General features: G+C 39.9%; 1 protein-coding gene across 1 annotated transcript in view; it reads left to right on the top strand.

Moving 5' to 3' along the window:
* The first annotated feature begins 7,766 nt into the window (after positions 1-7,766).
* Positions 7,767-18,668, top strand: part of GAK (cyclin G associated kinase) — a 64,840-nt gene continuing 53,938 nt past the window's right edge. Inside the window, exons 1-5 of the mRNA XM_062513745.1 lie at positions 7,767-8,043; positions 14,190-14,251; positions 15,461-15,520; positions 16,640-16,754; positions 17,176-17,318. Coding sequence (XP_062369729.1) covers positions 7,902-8,043; positions 14,190-14,251; positions 15,461-15,520; positions 16,640-16,754; positions 17,176-17,318 — 522 coding nt within the window. The 5' untranslated portion in view covers positions 7,767-7,901. The remainder of the gene's footprint in view (positions 8,044-14,189; positions 14,252-15,460; positions 15,521-16,639; positions 16,755-17,175; positions 17,319-18,668) is intronic.

Genomic DNA, 18,668 nt, shown 5'->3' with positions numbered 1-18,668 from the left:
CTCTCATCATCTTGGTGTCCGTCCACTGAACTCACTCCAGCAGTTCTGTGTCCTTCCTGTGCTGGGACCCCAGAGCTGGATGCAGGGTTCCAGCTGGGGTCTCACCAGAGCAGAGCAGAATCCCCTCCCTCCCTTGCTGCCCACACTGCTTTGGATGCAGCCCAGGACACGTTTGGCTTTCTGGGTTGGGAGTCCCCATGGCTGGGTCATGTCCAGTCTCTCGTCCAACACAGTTGTCCTGATCTACATATCACTTTCCAGAGGGGTTGTTTTCACTGTTAGTGACTGGCTTATTGCAGCACACTAGCTATCACTTATGTTGCTGCAGTTAGGCTGTACCTTCTCCAGTCATTGCAGCTGAGATATAATTTTACTTTATTTTTTTGACGGTTGACTTTGTCTCATTTGTTTAAGTGCTCTGCCTGCACTACTGATTTTATTAACTCATGTACCTCACTGCTGGGAAGTGTCCTGAAGTGGTGTCTCTTCCTAGCACTGAAGGCTTCAGAATGAACACACATCTCTAGTGAGATGTTTGCTGGTGGCCTGGTAAGCAATGTAGTTTACTCATGAGGGACAATTGTAAATCCTTCTGCTGTCAGTGAAGTTGCACCTGCATTTCAGTACTACTCTTGCTGCTGTGTTACACACTTAGGTTTTGGAATGACATTTTCAGAAGTGAGAAATGATTTAGAGAAGCTGAGCTCACCGTGATACATAGCAACAGTATAGAGCTGCTCAGAAGACGGGGGTTTTTAAGGCCAGACACAACTGTTGTTACTCCTAGGCAGCTTTTTGACACTGCTGTATTCAAGTGCTATGGTGTCTCCTTGCCCTGTGTTCTGAAACTAACCAAAGGGAAACAGTGTTTCTAAATGGGTAGCACTTCTTTGCTTAGTTTGGATACTTGAGTCCATCTGCTTCCTACTAGTGTCTGTCCATTAGACAAAAAGTATGAGTCTTTAAAATTAATTATGAGAGCCTGACCATTAACAAATCAAAAATCTATTGAGCTAGAGTATAGCTTTCAGTTTCAGAATTCAAGGTAATGAACTTGTAACAAACCCACTGTCTTCATCCCTGTGTCTACAGAGCATGCTCTTTCATTGTTCTACAGCTCCTGACTTAGCCACAGTATTGTGGAATGAGAGAACATTTCTTCCATCTGGAGCTGTTAAGAACATTTGTTCTCACATAAAGAGAGATACATTTCTGCACAGTTAACTACTGCAGCTGAGTAAGAAGTATGGGCATTATACCTAGTTGAAAACATAATTTACGCCTACAAATTCAAATAAAATCTGAAAAAGAGATGTACAGTAATGTAATGTATTTTTGGAAAATGCCTCCCAAGAATGCAGTCCCCATTCAACAATCTCTTTAGAAGATTGCAGAGAAACCAATTCATTAGGAGCTTGTTAAGTGGGCTGAAATATGTGTTCTGTGTTACTATCTTAAAATGCTGTTTAGTTGGCACTTAGAGTAAACACTAAGAATGGAGTCTCAGGGAAGTCTGCAAGATCACTGAACTTTGGATTAGCTATGTTCACATTTCTTTCATAATGATTCACTTCTGCACGGTTTAGGAGGTTACCATCACTGGAGTTTTAGGAAAGAAGTCTCTGTATCAGTGCATTCTAAAAACCCCACAGATCAGTCTTACCTGTGGAGCCTTTGGTGAACAAGCAAGGAGGAGCAATGACATCAGCTGTTTGCATTAAGACATTAACCTTTCCACTTCACCTTCTGCCTGTGTTTCTTCTGTGGTCCAGTTGCTTTGGTTCTTTCTCATTTGCAGGCCTGCTAAAGATACCAAAACATGTCAAAAAAGGAAAACTATTTCTTTTTACCTCAGAATCTGTTGCTGAAGGACATTCTGCAGTGTTCTGCATTCAGCAGTAAAAATGCTGATTGTATCTTTGCTTTTATTGATGCTCACAGTGCTCATCAGAATGCTCTCTGATGAAAGTTCAATTATATCCCCCCCAATGGAAAAAAGGAAAAACAGATTATTTTGAATAGACTTTGTTTGCTTGACTAGTATTTGTATTATTTGTTTAGCATGCCATATAATCTGACGTAGGTAACTTTAAACTTTTGCTTGAGAAAAGCATGGATCAGTCCACAGGTAGAAGTGGAGCTGCCATGTATACTAGTGTTGCAATTTCATTTTTTAAAATTGTCTAATAGAAAAATGTAGTACTTTATGCACATGTATATTATAGGTGGTCTTTCAACTTTGATTCTCTGAAATGTTTGGAATATTAAGCATTAATTTGCCTTAGAACTGCATTCCAGATACTGCTGTAGTACTGCATATGTCTATTTGTCACACTGGTTTTGGTTACACAAGTTTACAAGTTCAGGATATATGAAACCATTGTATTTTCCAGGTCACGAACTGCAAGATAATGCTTCAGCTCTAATTGGTCACTAAATTCAGCTCTCTGTCATACAGCTTTGTTTGCAATAGTATTTATTTAGAAGGTGAAGGTTACTGAGTCACTGAAAGAAGTTTTGACCTCCAAGACACATGGTAATGACTCAAATTTACAGTAAAGGTAATACTTTCAAATGAAGCATTTTAATGTTAAGAGTAGAACTAGCATTACCTCTTACTTTTTCCATAGTAGAAGAAAACAAACAAAAAACAAACGAACAGTGACAAATAGCGAGTGGTGTCAAACACTAAAAGTTTGCAGTGACTTTTTGCTGTGTATATGTATTCTCTGTCATTACAGGGGAATGGTACAGGGGGACCAGTTAAACTAGTGTATCTGCCCTGCCCCTAACGAACAGCCTAATAGCTCTGTGGCTTACGGCACCGTATCTTGAACCACCACTTGTTCACTGTAAAACAGTGCTCTGCATGTTGTAATGGTGCACACAGGCAGTAAAACTTAGCAGTGGCTAACGGTCGTGCCGTTCCTGCTTGAGCCTTTGGTATGTATGAGTGAGTTTCTCAGTCTTCAGAACTCAGTTTACCTCAGGATATCAAACTGGCCAGGTGATGTGGCATTCCTGATTTTATACTTGCTTGCACAAATGATTTCTGGGTCTAAAATTATGACCACATGTTGTTTCCACCTTTCATCCTGTGTCCTTGTGTCTTCAATCAGTGGTCAGTTTTTAGCAATGAAGCATAACTTATGGAACTGATCAAAATTCTTAAACTTTGAGTAGCAGTAAATTTCAGGAAGATAATGCTTAAGGTGGGAAATAATGCAGCACAAGGAGCTGAAGACAGGATTTACACATATCAAGATGGTGGGAGTAATGTTTTGCTTTTTTCCAAGCCTCTAAATTGTTTGACTTTGCAAATGATTAAGAAATACAGTTAGATGTTTACCTTTAACTTGTTTGGGGAAGATGCAAGAAACAAAATGTAATAAGTACAGAAATTGCTGATTCATGTTGTGAAAATTATGTCAGTGAAGAAGCAACCTTTGTACTTCCACAAGGAAATCTCATTAAGACATTAAGACCACTGTAGCCTGTGTGAATAAAAGGGCCTCATAATTTTAGCACTCATGCTTTGCTTTTGGTTATAATTTGTATTTGAGTGTGGTAGTATTGATGGCACAATGGTTCATCAAAAATACCTGCTGGCATTTCTTCCTTTTCCTTGCTTTTAGATTGTGATGAAAGATAATTACAGTTATCATACTAAAATTCTATTTATACTTAAATGCTGCATTGGATTACAGATCTTCTGGAGTACTGAATAACTCTATTCTTGATAATTTCATCCTGATGTTCATGTGCTTCCAGGCCAGATTATCTGTAAAAGTGAATAAGTAGTTTAAGGTGGAAATTCAGTTATGCTTCTTCATTAATTTTCTCTGTGGGCCCTCAAGAGATGCTGTTTTTAATTGGCAACTATGTGTATAATTACATAGCCTGTTATAAACACTGTGGTCACCTGGGTCAGTACAGATGATCTTGTAGATCCAGCTGTGTATCTATGTGGCTGAATGTATTTTGGATGGCTTTTTTTGTAATGATGGTGGGTAAAAATTAATTCATACTACTCATGTTGGTTTTGCAGATATGCTACTTCTATCAACTTGTAGTTTTGGAGTAATAAGAGGGGTTGCTTGAACTGGTTCAGCTATCCTGATGAGACAATCCCAATTTGTCCTCTAAATTGTTCACTAGCTTTTAGCAAACCAAATGCATTTGACATACTCAGGTCTCGTATGGAAAATAGATCATAGGTGCTAAAGACAGTATAGGTAAAACTTCTTTTCTCCAGTGCTTTTTTCACAAAACAGAAAGACCAGCACCTCAGAAATATAACTGTAAAAACTTTTGAGGGTGTAATGCTTGACCCTGAGAGAACGTTTGCAGAAGCTTTTTTGAACCTGAATAAGCCAGATAGCAGTGCACAATTGCAGGAGCAGACTTCAATATAATGTACCCTTTTGTAGGGATAGCAATTCCTCTTGTCATCCAAAAAAACTGACACATGATATTTCAGAGGTCCACATTGTGTGTACAGAAGGGATAAACCCTTGCATAAGTCCATGCGTCTGACAGTTATAAGATGCAGATCAAAATAGGTAACACACACAGAAAATGCAACACAAAGTTTAAAATAAAAGAGGAGAAGAATGCAAAACTGCTAAAAAAAGGTCTTAGCTTAAATATGCCTTCCAAAATTTCCAAAATTACTGCAGGAGTATTTTACTATCCTGAAATTATCCTGATTATCCCTTGCAGGATTTTTTCATTGTCCCCTCGCCAAGGCAGCTGCTGGCCTGTGCAGGTGATAGCAAAAAGTCAGACCTGACTTGAGGAGGGGAGTGAAAACAGGGTAAGATGTACCTTTCAGAATGTAAGCTGATGAAATTGCTTCTTGGCTGATGCCCAGAAACCAGAAGTCTCTACACCACTGGAAATTACAATTTATTAATAAATCCAAATTTTTAATCACAAAAAAGCATGATATCTGTCTTATTTTTATCTTCTAGATAAGCTATGTGATCATATAAGTGATGCTGTTCTTGATGCTCATCTTAGAATTGATCCAGATGCCAAGGTTGCCTATGGTAAGTACAATACAGATAGAAAAAACACCTTTTTCTGTGATTTCTGCTGTACGTTTTTTCATAAAACAGAAAAGTTTGCAGACCAGATGGACTCTTGAAACAAACAACAAAATAAAATATTAAATGATTTTGCACAAAATCTCTAACGAAGTTACATAGCTTCTTGCTCCAGGACCTTGATGAAGCTAAAAGTTTTTGTGGTTGCCAAGGACAACTGGGTGAATTACTGTAATAAAAATATATTGAAGACTGGTAATACCATCTGTTAATAAATAATGTTCCTTTGTCTTAAGGAGAACACTGAGCTGAAATTATTGTATTTGGATAAACAGCCCTACATACTTAATCTGCTCTTATTGACATTTGCTTCTAGCCAATGTGAAAATAGGGTAATTGGCTATGACGGGCCCCAAATGCATGCAGGCTTTTAAATGTTCATATCAGCTAAAGAGAAGAGCTGTTGCACAAAGACCTGTAAGTGTGTCAAGGCTTTATACAAAATTTCCCCTGTGATTAATCCTTTGTTCACAGAAACATCTTCAGGATCTCTCTGTTTATCTGTAAAATAGCATAAGTAAAATTATGACATTTTACTGACATATTTTCTCCAGAGTGTGTGGCAAAATCTGGAATGATTTTGCTCTGTGGAGAGATGACATCTCAGGCTATAGTAGATTTTCAACAAATTTTAATTGGACCCTTAAGAGGATAGATTATGATGACTCTTCCAAAGGGGAGTGAGATACATGGTGCTGATAATACTGATTGTTGGGTTCAAATGATGTGTGGGCCATTCACTTAGGAATTGGACTTGAAGATTCTTGTGGATCACTTCCAACTCAGAGTACTTTGTGATTCTCTGTGATTCTATAATGAGATCCTACATGTGTTCACTCATGGATCTGTTCTGCATGTGGCCAAAGTCATGTTTTTATGGTCTTCTGAAGAATAAAATGAAGTGTGTATCTGGGCCTGGGAGAAGACTCACAACTGCTGTTGATACGTATTTCTCACTGATGATATTGAAGGAGCTATTTTAAGGTGGTGTACTTCTAAAAGACTTATTCTTGAAAGTGTCAGATATCTCTTGCTTTTCTAATGCAGAAGAACTAGTTTTTGGACAAATGTCAGAAGGTGGTTACATCTGTAGGTTTGTACAATGAAAACTTTAACACTGATGTTCCTTCTCCTTGGGGTGCACAAGCCTGTGACACTGGAAGCTCATACCAAAGAAATTCTTTATGTATTCTTTACATGTATCCCAGAGAGTTTCCTTTCAGCAGCTGAACTACTTACATCACTACTCCCCTTCAGTCTTCCCTTTTCATGTATGCTGTATACTTTTACCTCTAATTCAATTGAATCCTGGAATGTACTACAAGAAAAACTGAATACCAGTTTCTGGTAACATTTTCCATATGCCTCTCTCAGGTTTAATACCCAAATGGCTTTAAGTCTAGTAAAAATAAGCAATGTCATAATAAGCAATATCATAATAAGCATAACAATCTTTGGCAGGGTAGCTTGTAGGATTGCATGTATCCTATCAGTTTCAAGAATTCAGGTTTGACTTAATAGCACTAACCTACCCACATCCTGAAGCTGTTAAATAAATGTACTGATTGTCTGCTTCTGTTTGCAAATAAAATGTAGTATAGAAAGCTTACATGCATAGAATTTTAAAAGTTTTAGCCACAATAATGAGATAATCCTTAAAAATGTCACTAGCAATTTGTAAACTCTCAGGAATGTATGAACTAACTTTACATTAAGAATGGACTATAAGACTTGCACAATTTTAGTGGTCCTAGAACACTCACGGTCTCACAGGGGAACGGCTTCTCTCCCTGTGCAGCAGAAGAAAAGCTCAGCTGATGAACTGACCAAAACCCCATGCCATATCTCCCTGCACTGTTGGTGGGAGTGATTGAGGGACGAAAAGTTGTTTTTAAGTCTTATATCCTCCTCTGATTTTGCTAGTAATAAACTCACTTGGTATCTCTAAGTAGAGCCTGTTTTGCCCTTGTTTTCTCTCAGTCCTTATCTCAAGTCACAAACCCTTTGTTAAACGTTTCTCTCCTCTGCCCAGCTGTAGCAGCAGAGTCTGAGTGCACGGCTCTCATGGGTGCCCGGCATGCGGAGCGCTCCCCACCGCGCCCTCCCGTGCGTCCGGCAGTGGCGGGTGAAGGCGGGGCAGCGGCTGGCCGCTCAGGGTTGCGGGGAAAAGCGGCAGACGTGGGAAGATTCCTAGGGCAGATTAACAGGGAAAGGACAGCAGCAACGCTCTGTGGGAGAAGCGCAGCTGCTGCCCAAGCGCCAGGGGTGCCGGTGGACAGGACAACATTCAACTCGCGCCGACGGCCAACCTAAGTGTTAACATGTGGAAACACACTGCTGCCTGGGGAATGGCGACCCTTCCTGGGGGAAAGCGCCGCGGGCAGGGTGAAAAGGCGAGCTTGGCGCGTCCCCCGCGGCGGGCGGGAGCTGGGAGCGGGAGGCGGTGAGGGGAGGCGGTGAGGGGAGGCGGTGAGGGGAGGCGGTGAGGGGAGGCGGTGAGGGGAGGCGGTGAGGGGAGGCGGTGAGGGGAGGCGGTGAGGGGAGGCGGTGAGGGGAGGTGGAGCTCCTCCCGCGGGGCGGGGCCGCGCCCGGCCGGGCGGCTCCGGCAGCACGTAAGTGACGCAGCGTTCCCGGAAGCTGCCCGGAGCCGAGGGAAGAGCTGCTGAGGAGACGGCAAAGGAGGCAGGCGGGCTCTCGCTGCGGCTGTTGGTGGCTCGGCGGAGCCCTCCAATTCCACTTCTCTCTGTTTCCGTCCCTTCCCGTCCAGTTCTGTTCCACTGCCTGGTGGGGACCATGTCGCTCTTCCAGTCCGCCCTGGACTTCCTGGCGGGCCCCGGCTCCCTGGGAGCGGCCAGCCGCGACCAGAACGATTTCGTGGGGCAGACGGTGGAGATGGGCGACATGAAGCTGCGCATCAAACGGGTCATCGCTGAGGGTAAGAGCGGGCGGCAGGGCCGGGCCGTGCGGGGCTGGGATGGGCTTCCCCGCGGGCCTCCCGCTCCCGTTTTCCTCGTCTCCTATTCCTGGACCGGGAGGGTTTCCTCCTTGGCAGGCCGCGCCCGGGTGGGGGCGGGCGGGCGGCGGCCAGGACGGCGGTTCCGGCCTCCCGGGAAGGACTGGCGGTGTCCGTGCGGCTCCGCGCCCGGCCCGTGTGCCCAGGCCCGGGGGTGGCAGCGGTGCTTGGTGTTGCTGTCCCGCCTCGGGAATGGCCACCGAGAGCCTCTGTGCTGTGTGGCTGCTTCTTCGCTTGCTTCGTGGTTTAAAATGCCTTCACCACGTAACAGAGCTCCGAGGAGTTTGTGATCTGTCAGGGTCTATATGGTCTACCAAGGGCCTCATGGAAATTCTGGATTGCGTGTTTTTATTTATTTTAATAACAATGTATAATATTATGCCAAGTGTGCAAGCTTGCCTCTGTTGCTTGGAGTTGTTTGAAAGACTGGAACGCAGGAAATGTGTTTGTTTCAAACACACGTGTCAGGGGCCTGATCTTATTGTGCACATAGACTTTGCTAGAGTACAAGGAGTTAAATACCTGGGCAGTTTCCAGTTTCAGTGAGGTTTTGGGTAGGTGGCCTGGCACACGACTTGTTAATCTGTTTTAGAAAAGATGATATGTTAGATAGATGCAAATTTCTTAGATATTAGTAGAAATTTGGATCCTCTTATGCTTGTGGTCAGAGAAAATACTTTGTTTCCTCAAGCAGAAGACCCATTGAAGGCTAATCTCAGAAGACTATAATGTGAACTTTTCTGTAATACTGCAGTTAAATATTTCATTAATTTTTTTAGAGATGGTTGATGTTATTTAAGGAAAATACCTCAAAGCTCTGTTTAAAGCTCCTTTTCATTAGGAATTTCTTTCAATTCCTTTTCTTTCTGTAGTTTGTTCTTGTAATTACCTGGTACTAAATAGAAATCTTGGTGATCAGCATAGAAGAAAGGTTTGGTTAAGGTTAGTTGCTTCAAACCACTTGTAAGATACTTAGAAAACTTTTGTGCTGTCGAACAACAGCACCTAGGTCTTCACAACTGCTTTATCTTCTAAAGGGCAGTAATTTGTTGCTTGAATGCTCAAGTACTTTTGGCATATGATCTTAGAGAAAATCTGGCAGTTTCTTGTGTAGTAAGTTGCATTTACCACAGTACTAAATGTCTTGTCCTCCTGTTCCGCCTTCAGCCTTTACTAACAGCTTCTTTCCAGTCAGAATTGTGACTGAAATGTAAACACTCAGTGGGATGTGAATGCTGAAAGAACTGCTATCAGTCTGTGCTGCTGATACTGTGCTGCTGCTGTAACCTTCTTGCCAGCAGTAACCACAGCAGTTACCAATGGACAAAGGAGAGTTTGGGCAGAAAACTGTTTTTGAGGCATTCATGCTATTTGGTTTTTGGTTCTGGAGCATATATTTTAACACTTTGCTTTGACAGCAGCCTACTGTTTCCCAGAATCTGACACAGGCATTGTAAAATGTCAGGGGAAAGATGCCAGGTTAGATGACTTAAAGCAAATGGACACATGCTTTAACTCTAGAGTTCTTGAACAACTTCATAACCACTGCTTTGTGTTCCATGTTTGTCTCAGTGTTACGGTTTTATTTTATGTAGTTTTTTTTTCTTCTTTTGCTAACGTAAGTTGGGCTAGCTGCTTGCTTTTTCTGGAAAGTATAATTTTCTAGCCAATGTAGCTGGTCTAAAAGAACCTTTGCGGTATATTGAATATAAAGGTAAAAGACATATAAAATACAGAGTATAGAATATCTCCTGCTGTCTTCAGACTTGAATTTGTCTGTAGTGTATAGTTTATTTTGTTGCTCAAGTTGCATTTATCTTTCACCTCTGTTGCGATCCCTTCTAATACACTGGTCCACAACTGTGGCTTATATGTATTCCCTTCCATGGTTACAAATATAGAATCTGCTTTTCTTCTAGATCAGTTCTTTGATGCCAAATTCCCTACTGGAAAGTCAAGTGCTGCTTTTTGAATCTGGATTTCAAATACATGGTGAACTGTGTGTCATCTGCCAGTGCAGAGAGAACTTTGTAGCTGGTGTGAACAGAGCCTGTGGTTTAGCATTGCACAGTCTTGTGTGGTGGTGATGGTTCAGTTGTTCCCATAGCCCACAACTCCTTCCAGCTCTGTAGCGTTGCACCAGTGCTGGTGCAAATCCATGTTTGGCTGTCTCTAAGGTGATACGTGTTGCCCAGGTCGCTTGGATGCGTTTTCCTGGTGTCCTGCTGGGATAGGACTGGGCTGATTGAAAATACAGTGTGCAGCTGCAGGAGGCTGGCAGCAGCCTGTGGGGGGTGAGCTGGTGATGATCTCTTGTGCTGACACTACCTCTAAATGCAAGAACAGACTAAGTATGTCGCAGACTGGACTCAGCACTCCTAGACTGTGGTATCCTGTTTTCTTTTCTGCTTGGACATTTCAGTAGCTCACTTCAGATAAGATTTTAGAGGGACTTGGTTGGGGCCTTTATGCAAAATCCTACTTGGTATGGTGGTGGCATTGGGGGTCATGGCTCTCTTGGATCTTCTGGCTAAGTGCATAGAACCCCCCCTCCCCCCAATTTGACTTAAGGAAACAGATTTCCTGCCTAATTTTCCCGCCTTCTTTTGTATTTGAGACTGAACAATTTAGAATAAACCAGATATTTGGTTGTGTGAAAACAGCAAGTTCCATAGCACACATTTAACAACCATTCTTCACGTGTAAAGAGTTCTTATACTTCCTTTGAGTAACAAGCATTGACAAAAGAGTAAACAAGAAGAGAAACATGGTGAGAAAAACAATGCATTATTCAGTCTGTTTGATCTGATTCTAAAGCTTTTACCATAATGAAAAAGTCATTCCTTAGTCAGAAAGATAGCAATAGGTTACAGACTTAAATGGGTGTAGACTTTAATTTATTTTTTTTTGAGTTTAAAAGTAGCTATCATAACTTGAAGCCACATCAGCAGGTGACTTGTTAGAAGCTGTTTTCTGCCAAGGTGAAACTTGTGCAATTAAAGCAACTTTTTCTTTTCTTTGATACTTCAGGATTTCCTCAGTATTTTGAGTTTGAACAGGTGGTATTACAGTTTGCCAAGCTTTTAGGAACAATTCTATGGTCTCTACAACTACTGGATTCCTAGGATAGCAATAACCTAATTCAGTCCAGGTTTTTGGGTGGATTTAATTTGTAAACCTCTAGCAGCAGAGGCACAATGAATGCTTACTGTCAAGTTTCTGTGAATATTGTTAGTTTTATTTGGTGACAGATGGGGGAAATGAAAAATGATTCCTAAAGAACAACTGAAGTACCTGACCTAGCAGCTTTCCAGTTTGTATTGTCTTTACTGTAAATGTAGACAATGTTTTCAACATGGACCAGAACAGTTCTTTTTTTAAAGCTTTTGTTTCTTGACTAGCAGTTCCTGCTTGCAGGGGAGCTCTGAAAGTTTCAAGATATTCTACCTCTCTGCTTCTCAAGGGTGTGGGAAAATGTACAGATCTTTAAGTTTGGGCCGTCCTTCATTCTGTGGCAGTTTTAGTGTTACTAGGACTTTGCAATGGACGGAAGTGCATGACTGAACTTCAGAAAAAAAGTGCTTGTGGATCAGTGCTTGGCAACAATAATGGAGCATCTTTTCTGTTTTGATACTCTGATAGAAAAGCTTTCAGGTAAGATGCCCTGTAACTTACAGTCCAGGCTTGACTTACAGTGTTTCAGTTAAATTATAGTTGAAACATAAACCACTGAAAGTTGATGTGAAAACTAATTTGATCAGTATTTGGCAGGGGAGTAGACAAATATCTACACAATAGACAAAAATCATACCAAATCGCTACAAACAGGAAGCTACTCACACCCTCACTTTCTCATGACTACTTAAGTATGTAATGAAACAGTAAGTGAATTACAGTAGCAAAGCAGTGTTATGATATGGTTGATGTCCCTATTTTGGTGCTTCTCTATCTGTCATTTTACTGAAGCTGCTTATCTAAAAAAATAATTTGTGAAGACGTAAAGAACGGGGATAAAAAAAAGATAAAAATTATTAAAAAGAACAGTTTAAAATCCAACTTAACTGCATTTACACATCAAGTTATTCAGTATTATGTGATGCCTAGGTTTGACTTGAGTGAGAATCACAAATCTCTTGGTTGGAAAAGCAAAGGTCTTTAAATCTCTGTAAGAGAATGATGAAGTATTGACAGAAGCACCGCCTGAGGCCTGTGGTGGTGCAAGGATGAGTGTAGAGTGCTCACTAGTAAAGCAAATGAGATAGAGTTAGTTCGTGATTTTCATGAGCTGGTGTGGCGCTCTGTAGTGAGCCTTGATGTGTGAGAGCTTGTGTCTGCAGAAAAGAAATAAACCCAGTTTTCTTCTGCTGTAATTTCTTTACGAGAAAATATCATCTGAGATAACTTTGGAGGGTTTGGGCTATCTTCTCAGAATGGGGTTCTGAAATGCCTCAGCAATGCAAAACCTGTCTCTGGGCAATAGCTGGGATGGGTGTGTACATACCTCTACACTGGTGATCTGTGTGGGGGAATACTAAGATGATTTTGCTGATACAGAAAGCCTCAGAAAACTATCTTAAAGCCATCTACAAACATTTACATGAGTGGAAGAAATGAGTGAAAACACCACAAATGTAACTACATTCTTTAGATACCCCTAGAAGCTGTTCTTCTCTTAACTTCCATTTTACCATTTGCCTCAGTTAGGTCTGCTGTATGGGTGTTTGTAGAGGCTTGTTGAAAGTGCTTTAAAATTATTTTTTTCTGGGTGTTTGCAAAATATATTGTCGGGAGGCTTTGAGTAAACTGTTATGGCAGAGGAGAACTTTTGCTAGTGAACTTGTCCCTACTGAGGGTATATTAAAACTGCTTTAATAGACTACTTCTTTGGGGGAGCCAGCATCAAACTGTAAATGAAACTACTTTTAAGAGTGAAGCAGTAGGACTAGTTTTGCCTTTTGTGTAAAAATTGTTTTCACTAATAAGAGATGGTTAAAAAAAATAAGTAAAAGTACCTTCACAACATGCTCTAACTCCTTTGGTATCCCAGAAAATCCATGGGGTTAAGCATGGTATCTTCTGTAGAGCTGCAGCAGTAGTGAACCAAACACTACGTGGAGTGAGCCAAGTTGTATGGAGCTGAACTGTGTTCAGGTGAAAGAGTGAAATGGCAGAATGGGAAAGTCACTTGAAGCTGATGTTTTGAGAGGGGCACGGTTGTCAAAGGTGAGCTAGTAGGCCATAGCAGTTGGGTTCTCTGTAAGGTAGGTGCAATGAAGTAGGAATTAACCAGGCATGATATCACTGTCTTTTCTTTGGAGATCGGCAGAGTTTAATGAACTCCATTTTGCTTAGCATTTCAGTACTTGATAATAAGGTGCAATCACTGAAGTAGAAAAGCGTATTTTAAGCTAGTTATGTACTCTCAAACAATGAGGTTTGCACAGTGTTCTTGAGCAAAGGGAAGTGTTTGGGAAAATAGTTTGACAAAAGGAGTTGGAAGGGAAATACTTTCTAGAACAATACATTGCAATTTAGTAACAAAATTACCCTTATTGGAATGTGTGCTTCAGTGCTTGAAAATCTTTCTGCTTTTAATAGGAAGCCTGAAGCGTGACAATTACCTTAAAAATAGGAGGTGTATGTTTAGCCCTTATCTTTCATAGTTATTGCCTTTTTTTTTTTTTTTTATACAGTGTTACCAGTGTAGTACCAAACATTTCAGTTGAAATAACCAGGTAGTATTTACATTTGTTTTACATACAAACTCTGTACTGAGTTTTGGTTTTATAAGGACCTTTAAAAAATGGCTTAATAAGATACCTGCATATGCAGCCTTAACAAAATTCAGGAAACTAAGAAAGTCTATGTGCTCTTGGCGTATGTACAAGAAAGGAATAAAATATCTGAACTCTTGCTGAGTATCAGCAATCATGACCACATGCTGAAAAATGTTTGCTTGGTACATTCAGAAATGTGTTTAAATTCATGTGTTGGTTCTGTTAGACTAAAAAGAATGATGTATCTGAATATTGAAATTAAAACTGACTTAATGTGCCTTCTTCTTGTAGGGGGTTTTGCTTTTGTCTATGAAGCTCAAGATCTTGGAAGTGGCAAAGATTATGCTTTGAAGGTAATATTAATTTACTTCACTATAGGTTTGTAAGGTCTGTGTTTTAGCTTGATATTTTAGCATGATTATTAGTCCTTGATGTATGCCACTGAGCAAGTAACTTTAAAAAATCCAGTATATTAGTGGTGTTTGCAGTCCACTATTTAGAATGGTCATTCCAGTTACAACCCTGCACTTCATACTTAGGTGGCAATTGGCTTTTCAAGTGCCCCTGGTCTTTATTTCTAATTTTGTGCAGGAATTCATGATCCAGTCCAAAACGTTTTGTTGCATGGATGGCAAGAGTATCTCATAGTTACCTGAAGTGGAGTACAGGTATCTTTTTCACTCATCAGAAGCAGATTTAGCCCATCTTCTTACTTTAAGAGTAAATTTCCTTAGTGTTGTAATTAATGCTCCACACTTCTTGTTTAAACATTCAGCCTGATAATTTTTAGAAACATTTCTCTGGATTCATAGTTTCTAGAGGCTTCTGCTAATCAGCTGTAAACAGAGAAGTTGTATGACAGGTGGGAGAGGTTATTTGGCAATATACCACCAGTAATAACTTTATCTTTTTCCATTTAATTCCACATCCTACAGTAACAAAACATGTTACCAAAGCCATATACTATATGTGTTCAAAAGGTCCTCTAGAAGTAGCCCCATTTGAAAAATAACATGTAAAAGGTGAGCCATTACTATACTTCCTCTGTTCTGTAAAACTAGTACTTTTGTAGCAAATGCGCAGGCTGATTGTAGTCAAATGTTGTCTGCAAATCCAGGTAATACTAGAGACAATAATGCTTAATTTTGCTACTGATTATACAAGTATACCACTGAAAAAGCTGGGCTACGTAATCTGGAGGAGTTTAGTCTACAATGAGTTGAAGGATATTGCTGAGTATTTTAGACAGAAGGTGACTCTTTCCCTGTTAGCCCCCAGTGCTGCAGCCAGCAGACTTTAGGTCTTTATATATGAGAACTGCCAGAGCAGTTACTTGTAAGGGTGTCAAAAGTTACAGCTGCTCAAATATCACTAAACCTGAATAGTCTAGGTAACTGGAAAGCCAGGTGTTTTTTATGACAGAATGTCAAAATGTACAATAAGGCAGCTTTGTTTACTGCCCCATTACAGCTTCATATTCTGTGAAAAAATATAATCTATGCACTGTTATTCTGTAATTTTCAGTAACTGTATCTTCTCAATTGTTTTGGTCTTTTTGACAGCGACTGTTGTCTAATGAAGAGGAAAAGAACAAAGCCATCATTCAGGAAGTTTGTTTCATGGTATCCTTTTCTGTAACGTTTTTAACTGCCTGAGATTTCTGGGAAACAAAAGATTGCTGTACAGATTCTTCTCTTTCTTGATGCCACACAATGCCTAAGAGAACTGACATTGTGGAGGTCTGGGTTCATGGTTATATGAATATATTATTATATACAATTTTCTATACATTTTCTATCTACTCTGACATTATTTTGCCAAGAGTAAAAGTGTTCTTTGGATGCTTTTTACTGCTCAGTCATTAAAGCAGGTGTACAACATGATGAAGGGTTGACTGTTGATAACTTTCTGAGATAAGACTGTGAAATGCAATTCCTGGAGCTCTGAATATAGATGCATTAAGATCAGATTAATGTGAATTGTGTAGATCCAACTTGCCCTTTTTTAATAGCTTTGTTCTGTTTGCAGTGTCTTTGCTTTTCTCTCTTCAGACTTGGTGAATGCATCCTGTAAATAGATTGTGTTTGTCTCAGTCAGTGTATGCAAAGACAGGCATAATGCAACATAACTTCCACTGGCAGGAGCTGAGATCACTTACACTATACTCCCCTTTACATAGCTCAGAAATGATACCTCAAATTTTTGAACTGAAAGTGAAACATGATTAAGGTTTTAGCATGAAAAATTATTACTAATGATGAGAGGGTAAGTTCCTTGCCTTTTTAGGCCTCTGATTGTTTTGAACTCTATTTTAATTACTTGCAACTGAAGCATGACATACTTAATACTTCCTTGGGAAAGATAGGTGAGGTTACAATAGCCTTTTCTTGATCAGCCATCTAGAGAAGCAGCTGATAGTTACAAGACATCCCTGCTACTTGTTCTAGGCTCTTGTAGTCCTTGTCAAAAGACAAAAAGACCTAGATGTGTTGCTGAGTCCAGTTTATCCTGAACGATAATCATACGGATTTTTTAGTGTTTTATATTGATGTTCTATTGCATTACCTTAGATTGCTTTCTCAGGTTTCTTACAGCTGAGGCATGTACTTCCCTGCTTTTCTTAGGGTATTGATTGCAGCTGTTATGCTTTCTGTGGTTTTAAGCTGACATTTCAAATGAACTACTGGATGCAATAGTATCAATGAACCTGGGAGTCATCTTCCTTAAATGTGTTACCTCAGAAAAAACTTTCAGGTCATCCCAACATTGTCCAGTTTTGCTCTGCAGCATCTATAGGAAAAGAAGAATCAGACACAGGGCAGGGAGAGTTTCTTCTGCTTACAGAGCTGTGTAAAGGTAAACTTTTATTTCTTTTCCCAGCAGTGTACATTGCTTCTGGCAGCTGTTTTGCACGAGTTGCTTGTTAACTTACTAGCTTGGAATGACTGTAGAAGATAGCATGGTTCAGTGGAGCTAGAGTTCAAACTTACCTTTTTTAGGATAAAGATCATGTATTTTAGACTACAGTTTAACCTTGTCTTAAATATGAGGTAATCATTAAATTTTTTGTTTGAGACTAGTCAGAGAAGGGAAGAGTAGTTCCTTAGAGCACTCCATCTTTTGTCACTGTAGTCAGTGTGGACTTGTCATTTTCAGAAAATCTATTTAATACAACTCAAGACTGTAAATCTTTCTTGACAAGGGTCTATTTGTGTCAAGCTTTCAGAATTTGCAGTGTTCTCTGTGTGCTTATGTGAATTTCTCTCATTTCCTGCAGGACAGCTGGTGGAATTCTTAAAGAAAGTAGAATCCAAAGGACTTATCTCTTGTGACACAGTTTTGAAGATCTTTTATCAGACCTGCAGAGCAGTGCAGCATATGCATAAGCAGAAGCCCCCTATTATTCACAGAGACTTAAAGGTATGTTAGAATATTAAATAAAGGCTGAACTTCTGAACAGCAAAGGAGCCTGTTGGGCTGGATCAGTGTTAAAAACAATTATTGAGCGTGGTGCTTACATCTATTGCCTTGCCATACATAACTGCTGAGTGTTAGTGAAGGTCATCACAGAAATACTTTGCATCTCTTCAAACAATATCTTTTCCTTGTGCTTGTGGTTAGGAACTGCTTGTACTGTATCTGAAACAAGCTGGCAGAAAGGTAGTGTATCATGTTTTGCTGATTGAGTTACCTTTAGTATTTTTTTTTTTTATAAAATAGTTACGACTGGTGAATTGCTGTTCTGGGTTAAGTAGAAGTCTTAATGGAAGAGTTAAAGCTTTGAAGGAGAAGAATGTTGAATTATCTGTGAAGGGTTACATTGCCATTGAGAATGTAAGCTGTTAGTTTAAAAACTGGTAACTTGCACAGTATATCAGTGCTTGTTTTTAATTTGAGTTTTAAAGTTTGGTAGACATAATTCATGTTACAGTTTGTTTTTTAGTGGTATTTTTGTTGTTTGTTTGTTTTGTTAGCCCTGGAATCTATAGGGTTATGCTGTAGAAAGTGTTCTACCTATAGGAGCTTTGGAGATTTGTAAGGACTTAGCTGAGTTTGAATTCTGTATTTTGAAGACAGGGATTCACTTTTACCTGTTCAGTATACCTTAGATGAAGAAGCCCTAATCATCAGTGAGATTCTGCTGTACTATGAATGTATTTGAATTTTCATTAACATTAAAAAAAAAAAAGACACGAGATTGTTGCTCTTGGAATAGTGTCTAAATTTCACATGTCTGTATCCAGCCTGATGTGATTTCATTTGAATATAAGAATAGGAAAGTTTGTTCCTCCTTAAGTAAGCAAGTACTCAGTTACTTTGGGGAAAGGAAAATAAGACCACTCTTCTAGAATTTTCAACACTCTTGATGAAAGTGTAGATGTTAGCTATTAGTATAGCACATAAATATAAACCTAGACTGGGTGACAGAGGACTCCTTTTTTTTTATTCACTTTGTACCATTGAACATGCTTTTAGGTCATGAGGTCGTGTCAAAGACATATTAACCATTCTTCACTGAAATTTCTGTATGCTAGCCCCTAGCTTTTGTAGAAAAGATGCATCTCTCTTCTGAAAAAAAGAGTAGAAGAACCTAGTTACAAATAAATATATAATTTCTTTTATAACCAGCAGTATAGATATTGACCTAATGCTGTAGTTCAGAATGTGTTTTTTTTCCTCAGGAATGTACCTTCCTGACAGAGAGAGAACATGGGAAAAGACAGGAGTTTGGTTTTGTGTTGGTCTCCTGTTGCAAAAGCTGCAAAACAA

This window comes from Cinclus cinclus, chromosome Z (assembly GCF_963662255.1).
Source record: "Cinclus cinclus chromosome Z, bCinCin1.1, whole genome shotgun sequence".
Classification (NCBI taxonomy): domain Eukaryota; kingdom Metazoa; phylum Chordata; class Aves; order Passeriformes; family Cinclidae; genus Cinclus; species Cinclus cinclus.
This window is presented reverse-complemented; position numbering and strand designations above follow the sequence as displayed.